Genomic DNA, 22200 nt, shown 5'->3' with positions numbered 1-22200 from the left:
GAGGAAATCAGATCTATTAAATAAGGGCCAAGAAGAAATCAGATCCATATAATATGGGGCGAGAGAAAATCAGATCTATCAAATATGGAGTATGGGGAGATTCAAATTTATAAGGTATATATATATACATAGAGGATGAAACAATTAATTTCATTAAATTTACTAAATAATAATTTTTCATAATATATATATTTAGCAAGTTTAACGTATTGAATTTGGTATTAGAGATTGAACACTCTTTACTATAAAAATGTGTTGATCCTCCATAGCTTACCAAAAAATTAATTATTCCACAATGCCTTAAGAAGATTTACATGAGCTTACTTGCATTCTTGATTATGCATATTGTGAATCTTTTCTTTCTGTCTACCATCTCGTTTCTCTCTTTAATGAGCATACAACATTGGGTAAGCTGCTAACTGTATATTATAATGGTTTTGCCATTTCAGAAAATTCTTAGGTGAATCTGGTCTTAATTTTTTAAAATTTAATTAAGAGGGAAGAAGCTTTCAGCTGACCAAAAATATACATAAATGAAAAACAATGTGTAGGGTAATTAATGTTATTCATATATAGACTGTGGTTGATTGGACAGTATGCACCTCATGGGTTTTGTTTTCTTTCCAAGAAAAGTGCAAAAAAGAGAAAGAAAAGAAAATAGCAAGAAAGAAAATAAGAGTTCCTTTTGATCTATATCTCACATGACTGAATGTGAACAGAGTTGAATTGTAATAATGACTGATAAAGAAAGTTAAACTCAAATCAGTTGGTGGGAGTTGAGCGATGGAAATATTTCTTAAGCATATTCACATGTTGATTGTACAACTCACACAGCCTCTTCTCCTTATAAATCTTCCATTGATGATTCCCATCTAACTAAGCTTTCCTCTTACACAAAATACAAACACCTATCTTTCCCTTTGTTTCTCTCTCTCTCTTTCTTTCTTTCTCTAATGGATTTTCTCATGCTAATGTGTTCATTCTTGATCTTGTATCCCATCTTTTTGTTATGGAGGTGGGTCGATGATAAAAGAGACAAAGAATGTTACGTACTAGATTATGAATGCTACAAGCCAACAGATGATAGAAAGATTGACACAGAGTTGTCTGGGGAAGTGATTAAGAGGAACAAGCAACTTGGTCTTAATGAATACAAGTTTCTCTTAAAAGCCATTGTAAGCTCCGGTATCGGAGAACAAGCCTACGGTCCGAGGATGGTGTTTGCTGGTCGGGAACAAAACCCTACCTATGAAGATGGGATCTTGGAGATGGACGAGTTCTTTAAAGACAGCATTGAAAAGTTGTTGTCCAGATCTTGTGTCTCTCCTCAAGACATCGATGTTCTTGTTGTTAACGTGTCGATGCTCGCTGTGATGCCGTCGTTATCAGCTAGAATCATAAATCTCTACAAACTGAGAGAGGATGTTAAGGTTTATAATCTCACCGGAATGGGCTGCAGCGCCAGCCTTATATCTATCGACATTGTTAAGAATATTTTCAAGACACAGAAGAATTTACATGCACTTGTTGTCACCTCAGAATCTTTGAGTCTGAATTGGTACACTGGGAATGATAGATCGATGATTCTTGCAAATTGTCTGTTCCGTTCTGGTGGGTGTGCGATTCTTTTAACAAACAAAAGATCATTAAAACATCGAGCCATGATCAAACTGAAGTGTCTAGTGAGAACACACCATGGAGCTAGAGATGAATCTTATAGCTGTTGCATTCAAAAAGAAGACGACCATGGCCGACAAGGGTTTCATCTAGACAAGACACTCCCAAAAGCAGCAACAAGAGCTTTAGTAGACAACATAAGAGAAATAACACCTCGGATCTTGCCTGTAAGAGAATTACTCAGATTTATGATAGTTTCCTTCACCAAAAAATTGAGTCAGAGATCCAACAACAAAGCAGGAGGAGGGACAAACAATCGAACAATGATCAACTTTAAGACAGGAGTTGATCATTTTTGCATCCACACAGGTGGAAAAGCTGTAATAGATGGAATTGGATTTAATCTTGATCTAACTGAGCATGATTTGGAGCCAGCAAGGATGACACTTCATAGATTTGGGAACACGTCAGCATGTAGTCTTTGGTATGTGTTGGGTTACATGGAGGCCAAGAAGAGATTAAATAAAGGAGATAAAATTTTAATGATGAGCTTTGGTGCTGGCTTTAAATGCAATAGCTGTTTGTGGGAGGTGATGAGAGATTTGAAAGGAGATGACAATGTGTGGAGTGATTGTATTGATGATTATCCACCTAAGACTTTGACAAATCCATTTATGGAGAAATTTGGATGGATAAATGATGAAGATCCAAGTACTTTTGTTCTTCCTCCCTAAGGAGAAACAACAAGATGATGATGACGATGATGATGATGATCAAAGCTCATAAAAAAAAAGGTATTTTAGTTTCTTCTTCTTATTATTATATATTGTTGTTGAATCCTGTAATGGATTTCATAACCCAATAAGGAATTTGCAGCTCCCAATATGATGAGAAGTTTGCTATCCTATTGGAAGGCTGTAATTTTTTTTTGTTTTTTTGCTATTTTCTCTTTCACATTTCCAGAAAATATAAATGCCATCTTTTCATATTGTGCATTTCTTTCATGTATTTTCTCCATCTTATAATAATAATAATAATAATAAGCTTACTTTTACTTTTACTTTAACATAAATTAAAAATTTTAATTAAAATTTTAAATTAAATTGCACTTGGTTGGCTTTTATTTCCACAGAGATATTGCAGCTTCTGGCGTGCAGAGTCCTTTATATCAGCATTTAATCATAATTGACTTTGAAACTTTCGGCCACACTAGCATCCATCAACAACTCACACCCCTTGCCAATAAATACAAATAAATCCAGTCAACAGTATCCTCCCATTTTATAATTTTTATTTAATTTATTTTTTATACATACTAAAAAATTTATTTTTTATTAACATTTTAATTATATTCAACCTAAATTCATTAAATTTTAAAAAATATTTTAATAAATGTATTAAAAATAAAATAAAATTATAATTAATTAATTTTTATATTATTATAATTTAAAAAATAAATAATAATTTTAAAATAATTAAAAAAATTAATTAATTAATTAATTACAAAATAGAGGAAATAATAATAATAATAATAATAATAATAATAATAATAATAATAATAATATGATTTATTGAGAGGTTATTTCAAACGAAAAAAAATTGGAAGAAAATAATTTCATCTGTCTTTTTATCCACATATCCAAAAGAGTCCAAAAACTCTTCAAAGTGAAGCTTTGCATGCCACCTAAGGAGTTCTCCCCATGGTAGGAAGCTTCCTCGTACCATAGGCAAACCAGCATGAGGGTGTGTGACTCTAGCCCCTCGCCCAAAATTTTATTTTTCTAAAAGAAAATTATATTTTAATTATAATTTTATAATTAATATGATATAAATTTGTACTCAGCCCTTTTAAAAATAATTAAATACAAAATTTAAATATACTACTTAAATAAATTTTATATTTATTTAAAATATTAACACATTAATTTAATTCAATAATAATTTTATTTATACATTTAATCGATCATTTATGACTTAATAAAATTAATTGTATTATTTACCACTTACACATTTTAGGGATAAACTTTAAAACCTTTTTCTCCTATTTTATGTTCTAATGCCTTCATATTAGATTTTAAACGCACCGTATGTTTAATATCAATATATAAATAATGACCATACTGAAGAGATTATGGGCAGCCAAGTAAACGACACCGTAATTCAATCAGAGAAAGCAACCACGAAATCTTGAGATAATACGGTGTAGTTTTAGATAGAGCACAATACAGTGCGCTTTATTTTTTGAAATAATGTGTTTTGAATGGTAATGTTCTGGATTTTGAATGTTTTATCTAAAATTTTAACTGAAACTTTCCCTATGAACTATGGGAAGAAATAAAAAAGAGATTTGGGAAAGCAATGGTCCCTTACTGTAGGAGTGCGCATTCAGTCGCTTCGGTTTAAAACTGAACCGAACTGAATAAATTAAAAATCGAAATTTTAGTGTTTATGAAAACCAAACCGAATCGATTTTGGTCAGAAATCAAACCGAACCAGTCTGATTCGGTTCGATTTGATCAGTTTTGATTTTTAATAATTTTTTTTATTTTTTACATTTTATTTTTAATATTTTAAAATTTAATTAAAATATTTTAATTTTAATATGATTTAATTTATCTATATTATTGAAAAAACATATTATTATCACTAATCAGTTCGGTACAGTTTTTTTGATTTTTTCTGATCAAAATCAAACCGAATCAAAATAAACGAAATTTTTAAAATTAAAAACCGAACCGAATTAAAATGTATAAAAACCGAACTAAATTTTTAAATCGATTCGATTCGATCATTTTTTCGATTTAAACCTAATACCGCTCAGCTCTGCCTTAATGTACCGACTCATAGAAAAAACAAGCATAATATCAATAAGGCAAGTAGCTCTTTTATGATGTATTATATAAGATTAAAAAAATTATGGGATAAATATACATGTCGAGAACCTATTCCTACCTATAATTGCGATGCTGTAAAGCTATTTGCTTAATTGGAAAGCAAACACAAGATGTACCATTTCTAATAAGTTTAAATGAGACCTATGATCATGTGAGAAACTAAATCTTAATTACTGAACTCTCACCAAGTGTTAACAAAACATACTCTATGGTACTGATGATAGAAAAATTGAGGGAGGCTCGTAGTAGTATTGAAGATTTTGAAAATAATGCAATGGTAGTGAAGGAAGATAGGACTTATACATATTGCAAGGCCATTCGACATGCAATGAAAATTTGCTTCAAATTAAACTGATATACATCCAGACTGTTTCAATAAGTACAAGCAGAAGAAAGAAAAGGGCAAGAAAAATATTGTTGCGCAATTCAATGGAATACCATTAAGCTATGAAGAAGGATGCATGCAATCCAAGCAAGATTAGAAAATGGAGTCTCTAATACAAGAGATGATAAAGTATATGAAGAGCCACATTCAAGATAACATTGCAAATAATAATGTTGGTTGTGTGAGCTATATTGATTTCGCAGGTATAGCATTCTATTGCTACTCTAATGTTTGTTATGATATGAATTTATATTCATGAGTTGTAGATACATGTGCCCCCGTCCATATATGTAATAATCTATCTTTTTTTTTTGAACATCAGAAATTTTTCAAAACCTAATTTTGTTACCTTCCAAGATTGAACAAATAAACATATCTCAAAAATCGGACAAATAACCTTGAGTCCGGAATTGAAGCTAATTGATGTACTTTATGTGCTAAGTTATGTTAGTAAATTAACCTAGATAAACAATGTATCAATTCAACTCTTCAATAACAAATGCTTATTATAGGACTAGTGACTAGGGATCTAGTACCTATTGGAGGGATAAACATGGGGTTATACAAAATAAATAAAGAAAAAATTATTATCTAGTCCCTATAGTATGGAGAAATTTATTAGTTGATCCCTTAGTTTTTAAAAAATATATTAAAATATTCCTAACTTTTAAAAAATCTACTAGTTAGTCACTCTGTTAATTCTAACTGTTAAGTATTATAAAAAAATCTAAAATACTCCTAATACACATGGACTAATTAGTAGATTTTTTTTTAAATTTAAAAGACTAACTAATAATATTTTTCAAAATTATAAAGACTAAATTGTAAAATATTTAACAGCAAAAAATAATGAAGAAATTAAGTAATAAATTTTTTAAAATATCAATAATATTTTAGTATATTTTTTAAAATTAAAAGATTATAAATTTTTTAAAATATCAATAATATTTTAATATATTTTTTAAAATTAAAAAATTAACTAATAAGTGTTCATAGTATAAAGACTGAATAATAATTTTTTCATAAATAAAAAGCCTTTTAGTCATCACGAGGACAACTCATAATTCGTGACATCTGCTCAACTAAGATAGACCACGGAATCAGCTAACCCATGTGAAGTTTGGCATAAGAGATTGGGGGCATGCATTTTAGAATAAAGTGGTACATATGTATGTAAGAAAATAAGTGAATGCAACCATAAAGTGGTACATATGTATGTAAGAAAACAAGTGAATGTAACCCTGTGTATACTGTTTGTCCGATTGTAAAGCAACAAAGACTTTATTTTAGTAAAAGCAAAATTACTTTCACAAATATCTTTAAATTAGTGCATGTGGATTGATTGGGGCTTTTTTATATAAATTATTCGATATTTGAAATTCATTTATTTGATTAATCTGAACTCACGTTGTGCATACCATTAAATATATTCAATATCAAGTACTAGATATGTTATTACTTTAGTTGATGATTATTACCAGACTTGCAATATAAACATAATTGCAAGATAAACAGATTGTATTTGGTATTTTAAAAGAGTTCATTGCAATGGTTTCTACCCAATACAACAAAATAATAATGAAAATAAGGTCAGAGAACAAAATTATTATAAATCATTAAACAAAATAATAATTTAAATATCAAATTCACTCTCATTCAATTAAAATTATTATAAATTTCAATAAAAATTATTCATTAGCAAAAAGCAAAAAAAAAATTACTATTGAATGGAAAATTCGGTAGGAATTTATATACTCTCTTTGTCCGGTAAATTAAATAGTTTCAACAATTTATGACAAAATAGATTCGGACAAAAAACTAAGAATTAAATAATTTAATTCTTAATAAACCAATTATTATATATAGGATTAATAATTTATAACAAAACATATTCAGATAAAAAATTAAGGATTAAGATAATTTAAGTCTTAATAAATCAATTAATATATACAGGATTTAAGGCACGATTAGTAACTATAGATGGAACTATTCTTATACTATCAACACAATGAAATAATCGATGATTAATAAAAAATAAATAATTTATATTTTTTTGAGAAAATAATTCGTAAAAGTGAGTTTAATAGTTATTTGATGATCAACAGAAAGTGGTGTTACGGAGAGAGCAAGTGAAATAAAAAATAAATAAAAAAGAATAATATTTAAATTAATTTTAATTTTTATACTATAAAATGATTGAAAATAGATAAAACTTAAGTTTTTAAATTCTCTTTTTTCTATATTTTTTTGAAGCTTCTCCGTTTTCAATATTGAAATTCTTTATATAATAATTACATAGTATATTTAATTTTATTTTATTAAAATTTTTAAATATAAAAAAATATACACATACACTTTAAATTGAATACATGCAGTTAGGTATTCTTATCTTTAAATACTAGAGAGGCACAGGCCACACCAGGAGTCCTCTCATGTGCATGTGCCACATGTCTTGTTGGTTTCCCAAATGAAAACATTTAATAGCCGCCAGATATGATTAGTAGATATTTAATATAGTCACAAGTCCTTAATATTTTTTAAAAAATTTAATTAATAAAAATATTTTTTAATTAAAAAAATAAATTATTTTTTAAAAAATGATTTTTTTTAAAAATTATATTGAAAATAAATGTATATATATGTGAATTTATATATTATTAAATAATTTTAATTTAAATTTAATAATTGTAGTCTATATATATAAATTTTATCTTTTTATAAAAAATAAAATGAAATGAAATGAAGAGCGTTTAATAAACACTTGCAGATATTTTCATTTATCCTAATAATTCATTCATTTCATTTTTTGATCAGTAACATTTATTTTCTCTATCTCATAATTTTTATTTATTTTATTTTTCACATATATTAAAAAAATATAATTTTTTTATATATATAAATCTAATTAAATTTTCATATTTTTATTTAAAAGTGAAATAAGGCCAATTCAAAATTTTGGATCAATTAAATCCTTGTGGTATTATTCAAATGTCAAATAAGCCCATTATCAACATAATATTATTTTTTAATAATAAAAATATTTTTATATATAAAACTTGATTTTTATAATTTTAAAAATTATTTATTATATCTATATATTTTTTAAAATTTTTATGATAATTAAAATACTAAATTTTTGATGTTTTAAATTATATTTCATGATTAAAAAATAATAATATATTAAACTAAGACTTATTTAGCTCTTAATAAAAGAACAAAAGTCTAATTGGTCCAAAATTTTAAATTAAACAAGTAAAAGTATATAGGCTTAATTAGATTTATTTTTATTTTTTATTAACTTTTTAATTATATTTATTTTAAATATATTAAATTTTATTAAATGGTAAAAAATATTTTGAAAAATTTTTTAAAAATAAAATAAAATTAAATAGAATTATAATAGTTAGTTTATATTATAATTTAAAAATAAAAGTGTATAATAATTTTAAAATAATTAAAAAAATAAATAAAAATTATGGGATGGGGAAGCGTAAATTTAGAAGGTAACGTGTGGTTCTCATGTTAATTTTCGTAGCAGTGTGCGTGTGACACTTCAGCGGACAAATCTCAATATACATTGCGTGTATTTTTGGTTGCGCACTTTCATCCAGCAGTTGTGCGTGTGACACTTCAATGGACAAAGCTACCTACAAGCTTTACTCTCGTGCGTCGTGCCCTTTTGGCCTCTCACTTTCTTAGGTACTCCTTTTCCCTGCTTAGACAAACCTTTTTACACGCATACTGTGCATGTCTACAATTTGTATGTGATTCAGATTTGTTATTGTTGAATTAAGGTATCCGTGGTTTTTTATCAGTCATACAATAGAGTTCCCCATCCTGATATTAAATCAGAAAACTCCACTGACGAGGTGATCAGTGTATTGCTTCTGATGAGTTCTCTTCTAATGTCTATATCGTAATGTTAAGAAGAGAAAGTCGGGATTATTGTGCCTGCTGAAATTTCTGCTATTGAGGGAAATTTAGTCACTACATTGTGTTTTGAATTTGGAATCAGCCATTTTGATTTTGATGGCATTTGAGTTGGTTTATTTTTGTTCCTTCATTTATCAACTCATTGAGAATCACATTTTTGAAATCCAATGCAATGACCTTTAGTGAAGTAGTATGCTACATTAATTAGGTCAACATCCATAATCTTAGCATCAACTTATGAGATTTTCTTCTGACATAAAAGAACTGACATCTACAGGCTTCCCTTTCGGTGCTTTTTTACAATTTTTTTTTAATTTAAATATATATAAGATGAAAGAGCACAGAAGAATACATCATTGAACAATGGTAAAAGGTCTCGGGTGTATTCAGTTGATCCCATTTAGCTATATATCAAGCTTGTTTCAGATATTCATTCTAACAAAATTTTATTATTCTAAATTTTAACACAATGAACTGATGGTTTTGCACGAAGCTCGTGAGTAGCATACTTCATTTTACCAAGCTAATGGGCATAAACCATACCTTTGTTGTTGTAATCTAGTTAGGAAAACTCCATAACCTTGCTTGCCCGTTTGAGCTGAGTGTATATAGTAGTTAATCTGCAGTATTTACTTCATCAAAGTATTGAGAAGACTGGGCATTTAATCACCTGCGTACTATCAAAAAGTAGAGAGGATTCCAAAGTTTTAGTTGAAGCAATTGATGCCAGAGATGTACATGCATTAATGCAACAGAAAGAAATGGGTTGAGGTCATGCATTTATTTTGTATGTTTAATCTTTTAATGCATGGAAGTTTTCTTGCATTTAATTTTGCAGAGTTTTCTCATGAATTGATATTTCTTATTAGTTGCTTTGTCCAGTAAGCCCACATTATAGAGGGTACAAAATCCATAGTGCAGATGGATCAAACCAGGATTCTCTTGTATGGCTCCAGCTTGGTTTGACATTGATAGGTCTGTCTCTCTTTCACTCATTCTCATATGTGTTTGTGGTTGTCATGTGGTGAACTAATAAATGCTGCCCTTTTAAGAAAAGGAAAAAAAAAAATCTTAAATCTTATGTGATACAATCATACAAATTAGTTTTGTCAAAAAAAAAAAGAAAGAAAAATAAACAAATTGGTGATGCTACAAAATCCCTTAACATATGCTCAAGTTAACATCTTGCAATTATTGCTGGACATTACAGTTAATTGGTCTCATAATTGAGAAACTCAGGGGGTAGTGTGGAGCATCGGTTGGTTTAGTTTGGAAAATCCAAAAAAAAACAAACTGAAAGTTTTAGCAAATCAACCCGAATTTGGGAAAAATGAATAGAGTTGAATAGGTTCAATTCAGTTGATCATTTTGGGCTTCATCTTGGGGTTTTTTTAAGACTCATTTCATACTCTATTTCAGTTACATTATCTATTTTTTACTCTAGTTTGAGAACTAATGGCAATTAATAAAAGAATGCAAATTATCAATTCGATTCCGCCAATTTTTATCCTCAGAAAACTACACCAAATAGACCAAATTTCTTTAAAAAAAACGCCAAGTTTCCCCCCGAAAAAAGAAAAAAAAAACAATTATCCTGCTCACCCACATGGGTATGCCTACTATGTCTCTGTTCTCGTGCACATTTAATTTTCTGTTGTTATCAGTTTTATGGGAAGAGACCTGCTGCAAGATTGTTAAGCATCACTTCATGTCATTATTATTCATTTCTGGAATGGGGCTTTTCATAAATTGGTTGATCTTTGTTATAACAGATTGCCATAATATAATAATTAAGTTGGATGCCATTATCAGAATTATTTGCAACCAATTTTCAACTTATTCATATAAATTTGTGAGCAATGTTGTAATTGTTTATGTTTTTCCCATTTATTGTTGTTGCAAATAAACTCTTTACATAGCAATTTAGACATATTGTTATTTGAAAATTTCTTTATTCACTACTGTATTTGGTTCTCTGTAATAAATTTTGAGATATCTATGGGTTGTCATTGTATGTGTATGTTAGCTTTAAGTCCAAAGTTTTAGTTATGGATTTCAGAAAGGAGATGCCCCCCTCAAATTTATTGTTTGAGCCATACTTCTATTCAATTTTGCAATCCATCATTCTGTCAAAAGTTATGATGAGAGAGTCGCCAAATTGAGTGCTGCAATCATGCTTCCTCTGCTTCTGTTGAAAGATAATAATGCAAGTTCTTTTACCTTGATGGATGGATTGTCTGCAAACAATGAAAAATTTGGCAAATTAATTATCTGAAATTTAGCTTTTGATTTCCTTGCAGTTTAATCCACTTTTTATTGGCACACCCCTCCAGGTGTTAAATTTTAGACCTGCTGTCTTTTTCTTCATCAGATTCAGCATTGCTCCAAAGAAATTCAACAACTGCATTATAATGCTCAATACGGATATGAATCAACCCAAAATTTTTTACAGTTCCTTTGGTTAATTAATTTTTTTTTTTTTCATTTGATGCCCAGAACTGGTTCATTTATATGTGGATGGAAATTGTAAACATTGTAGTAATGGTGGTGCTACAATAGCAAATATGATAGGGGCGAAAGAAGCAGCAATTGCGTGTGCTAGGGCTGATCAAACTCTTTTTAGTGGGTTGAGCTATCACACCTGGTAAGTCTTTATTTTCTTTCATATGCACTATAATATGTGCTTTATCCACTTTGATAATACCTAGTGTGAAACATTGAAAATTATGATTCCCTGAACTTAGTAGGTTTTGTGTTTTTATGATCATTCCAATGTTACTAGAAGCTTTGACCTTCAACAGTCTTATGACAAGGATGGGTTTCTGATTTATAGTCATTGGATTTTGCTGTTCCATGGTCTTTGATGATCTAGGCCATCACAGCGGTCAGGCTCCCATACCTCTCTCTTTAATTACCTTTAAAGGAACTCACCAGATATTCATCTTGGGAAGCAATTGATGTTGATGGGTAACTGGCAATTCAATACTACATAAAAGTTCTCTTTTTTGCTGCTAACTAGGCGCTAGGTCCTAGGCATTTACTCAGTCTCACATTCAATGATCCCTGCCACCAAAGAAGACTGGTCAGCAGCCAATAGAAGAGGAGATGAGATTTTTCTTTCTTTCTTTTCTTTCTTTTTAACTATTACTACTCTTGCTACTTCCATCTCATAATATTTATGGGTAAGGTGTATTTATTTAAATTAATAAAAAAAAATTATTACTTAATTTTTATAATAGGTTAAAAATTCATTAATTATCTTTTATTTTAAAAAATATATTAAAATATTTAATATTTTAAAAATTATCGATTATTTTTTTTATTAATTTTATAATTCAATATTTTATTATTTAATTTTATATTTTAAAAAATTTTTTAGTTAATTTTTAAAATTTTTAAAAAATTTACTAATTAATCTCTATATTAGAAATATTTTAAATATTTTTATAATATTTAATGATTAAAATTAATAAAAAATTAATTAATTAATTTTTTAAAATATTAAAAAATTTTAATATATTTTTTAAAATTAAAAAATTAACCAATAAATTTCGTCAAGAATTAAATAATAATTTTTTTCATATTATAAAGTGTATTTAAAATGTTTTTGGTTATATTTTTTTTCCAATTAAATATTATATTAGTATTAAATGTCTTAAATATGATTAAGGATATATATAAAAAAATAAAAATTAATGTTATCTTAAAATTATTAAAATAATAAATAATTTGAAAAAAAAAATTAAAATAACCTTTATTGTGGGATGAAGATAATAATATACATGAATAAATTAACAGTTAATTATTGACGAAAACAGAAAATGATGTATTGTTGAAACACTGCAGATTCAGTAGTTAAACATTAACTTTTTTATAATCCCAATAGAAGCATACACGTTTAATTAATTTTTCCTTATTGATCCTTGAAATACAAATTAATAATAATAAAATGATTTTTAACGTTTCAAAACATATATTAATAAATACTCCAAGACTTAGCCTGGTGGAAAGTGCATCCTGTAACCTTGAAAGGTCTAAGGTTCGATTCCCCCAATTCCTATTTCAAAAAAAAAAACATATATTAATAAAATTTAAATATTACTCATTAATTTTGAAATCAATAAAAAAATAAATTAAATAAATGAAATTGGAAGCGAAGCTTATATCATTATTCCGCTATTAATGATTCGGTGTGTAAATAATTAATTATACATTATGATATATATACATATTTAAAAAAAATATATATTTTAATTCATTTCACGCATAATTAATAACAAAAAAACTAATGTTTATATAAATATATGTTTTTTTTAATCTCTTTCTTCTTTATATTGTCTTGTTGATATATATATTAGAATAATTTCGATAAAATATTATTTAAATTAGAATTCTTTATTATATGAAATAGAAAGATAATGAAGCCTCCATTGCAGACTATCCTCAATCTTAATGTGAATAAACTTAGTAATAAAAGTAGACGTTAAACAGATATTAGTTTCTCTTTCCAATTTTTGGAACATAAAAATTTCAATTTTAATCATTAAATGGAAGAAAATTTTATTAAAAAAATCCACCAATAGATTGTTGAATCAATGGAAATAGACTACAATTTTAACTAAAACATAATTCTCGTCATCGCTTAGTGGGATGACAAATATAATATTAAGAATAGGGATGGCAGGCGTGTGAGTTTCACGGTTATCCCATCTGTCTAAATCCTATTAAAATTGATTTGGGTTTTTACAAAATGGATTTAGGTGGATTCGAATTTGAAAAATTTTATCCGTTTCGAATTCGGGTAAGATTCGAGATTAGATGATCGGATATACCCGTTACCCGAACCGGATTAGTTATACTAACCAAACTAACCCTAATCCCTAATTTCTTTTTTCATTTTACTCTGCTTTCCTCTCTCCGTCGGCGCCTCTCTCCCTCGCTTCCCTTCCCATAATTCCCCGTCGACGCCGCCTTTCCACCACTTCACTGATGACTGCCGGCGACATCTCCTTTCTCTCCTCAATCGACGATAAATCTTCTCTCTCCCCAGTCAGCGATATCTTTTTCTCTCTCCTGCGGCGACATCTCCCACTGTTGATTTTTAGAATTTATGGACAATTAATCTGATTATCTAATCATTATTTGTTGGGTTGCTGAGTTGCTGGTTCTTGTCACTGAACATTTCTCATTCTATTGCTGGGTTTGCTGGGTTGTACAACTGTTAGCTAGTTTATTTAATAGTTTTTGTCATTGAATTGAATTAAAAAAATCGAGTTCAGGTATTGTGCGGATATTGTGGATATTGTTAAACGGGTTTAGGACGGTTTCGGATAGTAAAATTAAAATATTAAACAGGTTTGAAACGGGTTCGGAAATTGTATATATAATTGGGTTCGGATTTGGATACTCACAATTTTGCGGATACCTTACCTGTTTACATCCCTAATTAAAATTAATTTCTGCTCCATAATTTACTCTTGATAGAATTGTAAAAAGAAAACATAGCATATCATATCAGCCCTTGAAAGCATGTAAATCACACCATTGGATTCCATTTCATTTGTGAATATATTGAAGGAAAATCATATTTAATTTTTATAACTATTTTAATATTTTATATAAAAATAAGAAATAATTAGATAAATTATTTCATACTTTTTATAAAAAAAATATTAGGGATAAATTATTTCCAGAAATGATTTTATTAGAAAATTATCATTACGTTTTTATATATCACTAAAATTAATTAGATAGTCTTTATTTATTTAAATTTTAATCAAAATTTTTAATATTTATAAAATTAAACTCCATAAAAATAAAATTAATAAATTTATTTTTATATTTATATTTATACTTTTAAGTTCACGTAATTTCAATTATTTATATTATTTAATTCGTATAATTTTATTTTTTATATTATTTATTAATTTTGATAAATTTAATAGATTTAAATTATTAAATATATAATTATAAAAAATTAATTTTTCGGTATAATTTTATTTTTTTATTATAATTATAGTTTAAAAAAGTATAATTAATTTTATATAATGATATAAAATTAATTTTTCAATATAATTATAGTTCAGAAAAGTATAAAATATAAAATTAATTTTCAGTATCCAAATTATTGGATTAGAAGTGCTTATGGTTGGAGCCGTTATGGCTGTACAACGGGGTTAGTATGAATGCATGTCTTAATTATATTTAATAAAAAAGTTATTATTTAGTTTATATAATATTTGAAAAAATTCATGCGTTCATCTATTAATTTTAAAAAATATATTAAAATATTTTTAAAATTTTAAATTTATTATTTATTTTATTAATTTTAATTATTAAATATTTTTAAAAAAATCTAAATGGCATATATATGAAGGGATTAGTTAATAGATGTTTTTAAAATTTTAGAAAGTTTTAATATATTTTTTAAAATTAATGAATTAACTGTTAATAAGTGTTTTTAGTAAACATTCGAAGATTAAAATTAATAGAATAATTAATTAATAATTTTTTAAAAAAATTTTAAGATGTTTAATATATTTTTTAAAATTAAAATATTAATTAATGACTATTTTATATTAAAAAAATTAAATAATAATTTTTATCATCTTATTTAAAAAAAGTTATAGGGAAGAAATGAACTAGATTAATTTAATGAAAATGTAGAAGCATTTGAAAAAAAAAAATCAAAAGAGGCATAACAATAGGAAAATTTATCAGTTTTGATTAAAAAATCGAGTTGAAAAAAAATTAAAAATTAAATTTTTAAAAATAAAAAAATTGAATCATACTATATGATTAAATAAATTAAATCAAATGGTATTGATTTTTTAGTTTGAAATCAATTTCATTTTTTATTTCAAAAATTTCTCTTTAAATATTCTTTTAATTTCTCTTAAGCCAAACAAGATGGATTTAATCCTTTTCTCTTTATTTTCTTGTATTTTCATGTCAAACATCAATCTAAATGGAAAAAAGAAAATTTACATTATAAAAATACAAATTAATAATAAAAATTATTATTTAATCTTTATAATATGAAGAAACTCACTAGTTGATTTTTCGATTTTGAAAAATATATTAAAATGTTCTTAACATTTTAAAATGTCTACTAGTTAGTCTCTTTATTAGTTTTAACTATTAAATATTATAAAAAAATTTAAAATACTCTTCATAGAGATAAACTAATTAGTGAAATTTTAAAAAACTTGAAGGACCAACTAATAAATTTTTTAAAATTATAGAGATTAATTAGTAAAATATTTAACGGTAAAATTAATTGAGGGACTAAATAGTAGATTTTTTAAAATGTCAGAGACATTTTAATACATTTTTCAAAATCAAGAGATTAACCAATTAGTTTTTCATATTATAGGGACTAAGTAGTAGTATACAAATCAATACAATACTTATAGGATAAATTACTACTTAATCCTTATAATATAGAAAAACTCACTAGTTGGTCCATTAACTTTGAAAAATATATTAAATTATTTTTAATATTTTAAAAAGTCTACTAATTAGTTTCTCCGTTATTTTAGCCATTAAATATTACAAAAAAATTTAAAATACTCCTGATACGAAAAGATTAATTAATAAATTTTTTAAAAACTTGAGCGATTAACTAATAAATTTTTTAAAATTATAAGGACTAAATAGTAGAATATTTAATAGTAAAATTAATGAAAAGACTAAATAGTAGACTCTTAAAATGTTCGGAACGTTTTAATATATTTTTTAAAATCGAAAGAATAACTAGTAAGTTTTTTCTAGAAATTAAATAATAATTTTTTCGTATTTATATTATAATCAGAAGAAATATAATACAAAAAATATAACAATACAAGAATCTATCAATTGAAGCTACAGCGCTGCTTTTGTGATGCGATGCTGCGACGCTAGACCTAGAGAACGCTAAAGTCGCGACGCTGACAACACTGGAGACTGCATGCTAACGACGCTGGAGGTTTATTAAGAGTGGAGAGTTAGATTTAAAGATGAGAAAAATGTTAAAAAAAACAACGTTAATAGGTTAATGGATAACATTTATTATTTTAATATTTATTATTATTTTTTAAATCAATTTTAATATTTATTTATAACCCTAAAAATTGTATTTGTTATTGTTTCACCTGTATACTATATAAATAAAGTAATTAAATTTTAATAAGTAAAACTAAGAATATTTTGTATTAATGAAAAATTATGTAAATTAAACAATTTAACAAAAATCTAAAAGCCGTGAATTAACAAGTACTGTTATTTAAACTGATAAAAACGAGTAGAAAAAGGTGTTGAATTTTAGAATAAAATTACAAATTATTAATAAAAAAAATAATAATTTATTTTAATTATTTAGCAGCAAACAAATTAGCCCTTGTAAAAAAATTAAAAAGAAAAACACATCACATTCACGCTCTAGCATCTTTACGCGCATGGTTCTGTTATTACCGTTGGTATCCATCATCCAACACCGGAACGCTCTCTGGTTGTCTCTCTTTCTGCTGTTTTCTTTCTCCCTCTATAAAGAAAAAAAAAAAAAGAAAAGAAAAGAAATTCATGTCGACATTCTAATCATAACCACCTTAACAAAAGTCTAGCTAAGATCGATTCTTACAATACTGTGTCTCTGAGGATTCGTTTTTTTCAATTCATATAAAGTTGTTGCCTAAGTGAATTTCATGTCTCTTTGGCCTTATGCTATTTTTCTTATATTATTATTTCTTCTTTGAAATATAGAATAATCAAACCCACTAAAACGATTGTGTTTGTTATGTTCTGAAAATGCAATACAGGGTTTTTAGATTTTGATCGAGTTTTCTTTCTAGAAAATGGGTCTAAACAATATGGATTCTTTGGTTTTTGATGGTGGAGAACCAAACAAGCTCTTTCTTCCAAACCCAGGTAAAATATGGTGTTTTTTTCTTTCATTTTCCTTCTTTATTCATCCTCCTTTTTCAGGGAAAATTATGTTTCTTTTTATTTTTTTTTCCTTCTGATTTGGATGAGCTGGGGTAGCTGTTGGCATTGAAAATGGCAGAGAAGATTAGGGTTTTTCTTTTTATTACCAATTTATATATAGGTTTCACCAGAGCAGAAACTCAAATTTTTGGGGGATCTTTTTTTTTAACAGGTTTGTGACTCAGGGCGCGAGAGAATGCAGAGCCAGACATGGGAAGCAAGAATGGGTTTCAAGAATTTGAAATTGTTGATTATCTGTGTTGCTTTTAATCAATAATGATTCTTGATTCTACAAGATGCAAAAATTGATCTGGGTTTTTGCTGGAAAGAAGAAAAGGGCCTGAGTTACTAACGATTCCTTGAAAAAGGAAGTGATTGGTGGATCCACTATGGAGCCATCAACTTCGCTGGCTAATCCAGCTCCTCGGAAAAAGATGATACACCTCTGCATTCTGCAGCTAGGGCAGGAAATCTAGCTGCTGTAATAGAAATTTTTTCTGATAGTAAGGAAGAAGACTTGAAGGAATTGTTAGAGAAACAAAATCATTCAGGAGAGACTGCTCTTTATGTAGCTGCTGAATATGGTTATGCTGATTTAGTTAGAGAAATGATTAAATACTATGACCTTGCTGATGCTGGTATCAAAGCAAGAAATGGGTTTGATGCATTTCATATTGCTGCAAAGCAAGGGGATTTAGGTATGCTTCAATTGTTCAACTATTTGTTTAATTTTAGTTATGAAAATTTACTATTTAGTCTTTATATCATGAGAAAACTCATTCGTTGATCTTTCGATTTTACGTCTATGATATTTTAAAGAATATACTAGTTAGTTTCTTCGTTAATTTTACTCGTTAAATGTTTTATTAGTTGATTTTTCAATTTTATAAGAAGTCTACTAATTAGTCTTATGTATTGAGGGTATTTTAGACTTTTTTATAATATTAATGGTTAAAAATAACGGAGAGATTAGTTAGCAGACTTTTTAAAAGTCAATGATCTTTTAATGTATTTTTCAAAATTAAGAGACTAATAAGTGAGTTTTCCTATAATATAGTTACTAAATAGTAATTTTTCCTTTTCAGTTAATTTTTTTCTCTTAAGGAATATGAGATTAGTTCTTTCTTTTCCTTTTTCCAGAAATGTTGGCAATTCTAATGGAGGCTCATCTAGAATTGGCTATGACAGTTGATTTATCAAACACTACAGCTTTACACACAGCAGCAACACAAGGCCATATAGAGATAGTGAACTTTTTGTTGAGTGCAGGGAGTGGCCTGGCAACAATTGCTAGAAGCAACGGAAAAACTGCATTGCATTCTGCAGCTAGAAATGGACATGTGGATGTTGTTAGGGCACTTGTGGCGACGGAACCGGGGATAGTTACAAGGATAGATAAGAAGCGGCAGACATCACTTCAAATGGCAGTGAAGGGTCAAAATGTTAAAGTGGTGGAGTTGTTAAATGCAGAACCTTCATCAGTGAACACAGTGGATACCAAGGGCAACACAGCATTACATATAGCAAGCCGAAAAGGAAAATCTCAGGTGAAATGGATACTTTCAAGTAATAGATAAAGATGATTTTGTTCTTGTTTTGTAAATAGTTTACTATTATTGCCAAGGGAATTGAATGCCATTGCTGAGATCTTGGTTTTATGTCAAGTTGCCCAATTATTTAATTTGATTGCACTATTACTTTGCATAAATGTATAAACAAAATGCACGCAGAAGGTCTCAACAATGCCATAAACTCAACTACAGTTGTAGCTGTCCTCATTGCCACAGTAACCTTCGCTGCCATCTTCACTGTTCCCGGCCAATATGTCGATGATATGAACAGCATTTCCCGAGGACAATCTCTTGGGGAAGCAAATATAGCTCCAAAAGCTCCATTTATAGTATTCTTCATCTTTGATTCTATTGCACTGTTCATTTCTCTAGCTGTTGTGGTGGTGCAAACATCAGTTGTTGTCATAGAGAGCAAGGCGAAGAAGCAGTTGATGGCGATTATTAACAAGTTGATGTGGATAGCTTGTGCACTTGTTTCAGTAGCATTCTTGGCTTTGGCATTCATTGTGGTGGGGAAGCATGAGAAATGGCTGGCGATTAGTGTTACAATTATAGGAACAAGTATAATGGTTACAACTCTGGGGACTATGTGTTACTGGGTGATTAAGCATAGAATTGAAGCTGCAAATATGAGAAGCATACGAAGAACATCATTAGGAAGCAGGTCACTTTCACTTTCAATGTCTATAATGTCAGATACAGATATTTTAAATAATGAATATAAGAAAATGTATGCAATTTAATGCCTCCCATATGTGATCTTCTTCTTGCATACTGCATCTTGCATTTAATCTTCTTGTCAAGTTGACTTCTAAGGAATCTTGAAGATATTTGAAGAGTTAAATTTTCAAGATCCCGTGTCTCTCTACCGTAAGAGGTCTCAAATTCGAGTATTGGGATGGAGTATTTTTGAAAACTTAAAAGGGAGTACCTTGCCCTTAATAGATCTAGCCGGTGTGAATCCATATTAATAAAATATGTGGATTTTTTTAAGGCACTAGTCGCAAATTTGTTGTTGTTTTATATTTAAACTACATCTATATATAAAGGGCAACAATTTCAGAACAACTATATATTGCAACAAAATAAAAATCATAACTATTGTGTTATTATATATTATAAAAAATATTGAATTTCCTTTATAATAATTTTAAATTATTGTTAAATTATTGATTTAATAATATTAAAGCAATATTTTTAATCTGTTGCTAAGATATTGTTGCCCTTTATACATTTTAAAATTTAAAGCAATAATTTAATTTAAAATTGTTTTTGATATAATATAATTATAAGAATAGTAAAATAACAAAACAGTTTTAAACAAAACTCCTGATTGTATTAATAAAATTTTATCAAACAAACATGAATATTATTCCAAACAAAGAGACGATTATGCTTAATAGATTCTCTAGTCAAAGTATGAGCAATTAGAGTAGCATTACGATGAACCCATCTAACAAAAATATCAGTTTTAGAGTCTAATAAAGATTTACAATCATTCAAAATCAAATCCCTATATAAGATAATTTAGCAAAAATACTCCTCAAGTGCCTATCTAAACTCCTGTACGAGATAATTTGACAAAGATACTCCTCCTTATTTCTCATCTCTCGAGCATAAATCATTAAAGTCTTCCAAACAAAACTACGGAAGAGAGCTTCTATGAGATAAAGCTCGAATAAGATTCCAAGACTGACGTCATCGTTGCGATTCCAGAAACCCATAATAACTAGTAAACCTCCATTGAATATTACCTTCCAAAACAATCGAATCAATAAAATTTGAAGAAAAGTCAACCACAGAAACAGACACATGACTCTTCCACATTAACGAAAGGTCTCCTCCTAATCCTTATATATTGACTGAGAAGTAACCATCAAAATGTAAAAAATTACGAAAAAATTATATACGAGAACTAAGAGTTTTTATTTCCATAAAAAATAAAATGTCCGGCTTGTAACTGGTAACCAAATCCTTCAATGCATTAATTGTCTGAGGATTGTCGAGTCCTCGGCAATTCCAGCACAGGACGATCATTGCTTTCAGCTATCTCGACCTTTGACGGGATGAGCCGCTTTACTGTTGTCTATCAAATTAATATTCACAGAGGTATTGTGAGAGGCATCCTATTAAGAGGAAGGAAAACCTATAATAACGTTATATTTAGTGTTTCTTGGCCTTTCTTTAGCATTATCATTTATTCGAGCTGTAGTCTCCTCATCAATCTTATCAGAACTGGCTTGGCCCACAGAATTCTTGTCCATGTCCATGTCCAGAATATGGTCCTCAATCTCTTTATTTATAATGTGTTGACTTTTGCCAAATAAGGAGAATTGTCTTTGATGTAATGCTAAATTAGTGTTTTCAAAATTGCTAGTTGATGGCAGCATACAAATCCCGGCGGAGCAGAATTGCCAGAATCACACAGCCACAAGCTTGTCGGTCTCTGGTTCTGACGAACAGGTGCTCTGAGAAAATCACCCCAACCAAACTTGATATCTTCTTTCTTCAACCTCAGCCGTAAGTCACAGAAAACCTCCACATGACCCAATTTCCCACATAGATAGCAAAAAATGTCAGCTTTTCGTATTGAAACTTCACAGTAAACAAGTACCATCATCTCCAACAAACTTCTTTCGATGTTTCAAAGGTTGCCAGATGTCCAAAAATCTCACTCTTTATAGTGGCCAATAAAATCCCCGACCAATTTAGTCAACGTTTCGTTATAATAACCAGAAGGGAAGTCTTTAATCAGAACCCAAAAATCAAAATAAGTTAGAGGGATATGGAGAGGATTTTCATTACCTTATATCTCCTTCCAAACAAGCAGGAATTGATT

General features: G+C 28.1%; 1 protein-coding gene, 1 long non-coding RNA gene and 1 pseudogene across 2 annotated transcripts; all 3 read left to right on the top strand.

The window, feature by feature from the left end:
* The first annotated feature begins 702 nt into the window (after positions 1 to 702).
* LOC110612872 (3-ketoacyl-CoA synthase 12) lies at positions 703 to 2612 on the top strand. Its single transcript, XM_021753705.2, has one exon. The coding sequence runs from the start codon at positions 954 to 956 to the stop codon at positions 2349 to 2351; it is 1398 nt and encodes a 465-aa protein (XP_021609397.1). The 5' UTR covers positions 703 to 953; the 3' UTR covers positions 2352 to 2612.
* Positions 2613 to 8473: 5861 nt separating this feature from the next.
* LOC110612745 lies at positions 8474 to 11990 on the top strand. Its single transcript, XR_002487502.2, has 4 exons — positions 8474 to 8595; positions 9699 to 9804; positions 11326 to 11473; positions 11702 to 11990. It is a non-coding gene; the product is annotated as an uncharacterized LOC110612745 (long non-coding RNA).
* Positions 11991 to 17660: 5670 nt separating this feature from the next.
* On the top strand, positions 17661 to 20111 carry LOC110613644 (annotated as a pseudogene).
* The last annotated feature ends 2089 nt before the right edge of the window (positions 20112 to 22200 follow it).

This window comes from Manihot esculenta, chromosome 4 (genome assembly GCF_001659605.2).
Source record: "Manihot esculenta cultivar AM560-2 chromosome 4, M.esculenta_v8, whole genome shotgun sequence".
Lineage (NCBI taxonomy): Eukaryota > Viridiplantae > Streptophyta > Magnoliopsida > Malpighiales > Euphorbiaceae > Manihot > Manihot esculenta.
This window is presented reverse-complemented; position numbering and strand designations above follow the sequence as displayed.

Bases quoted from the DNA above. Each gene is read 5' to 3' on its own strand.
- LOC110612872 (XM_021753705.2), top strand. From the start codon at position 954: ATGGATTTTCTCATGCTAATGTGTTCATTCTTGATCTTGTATCCCATC.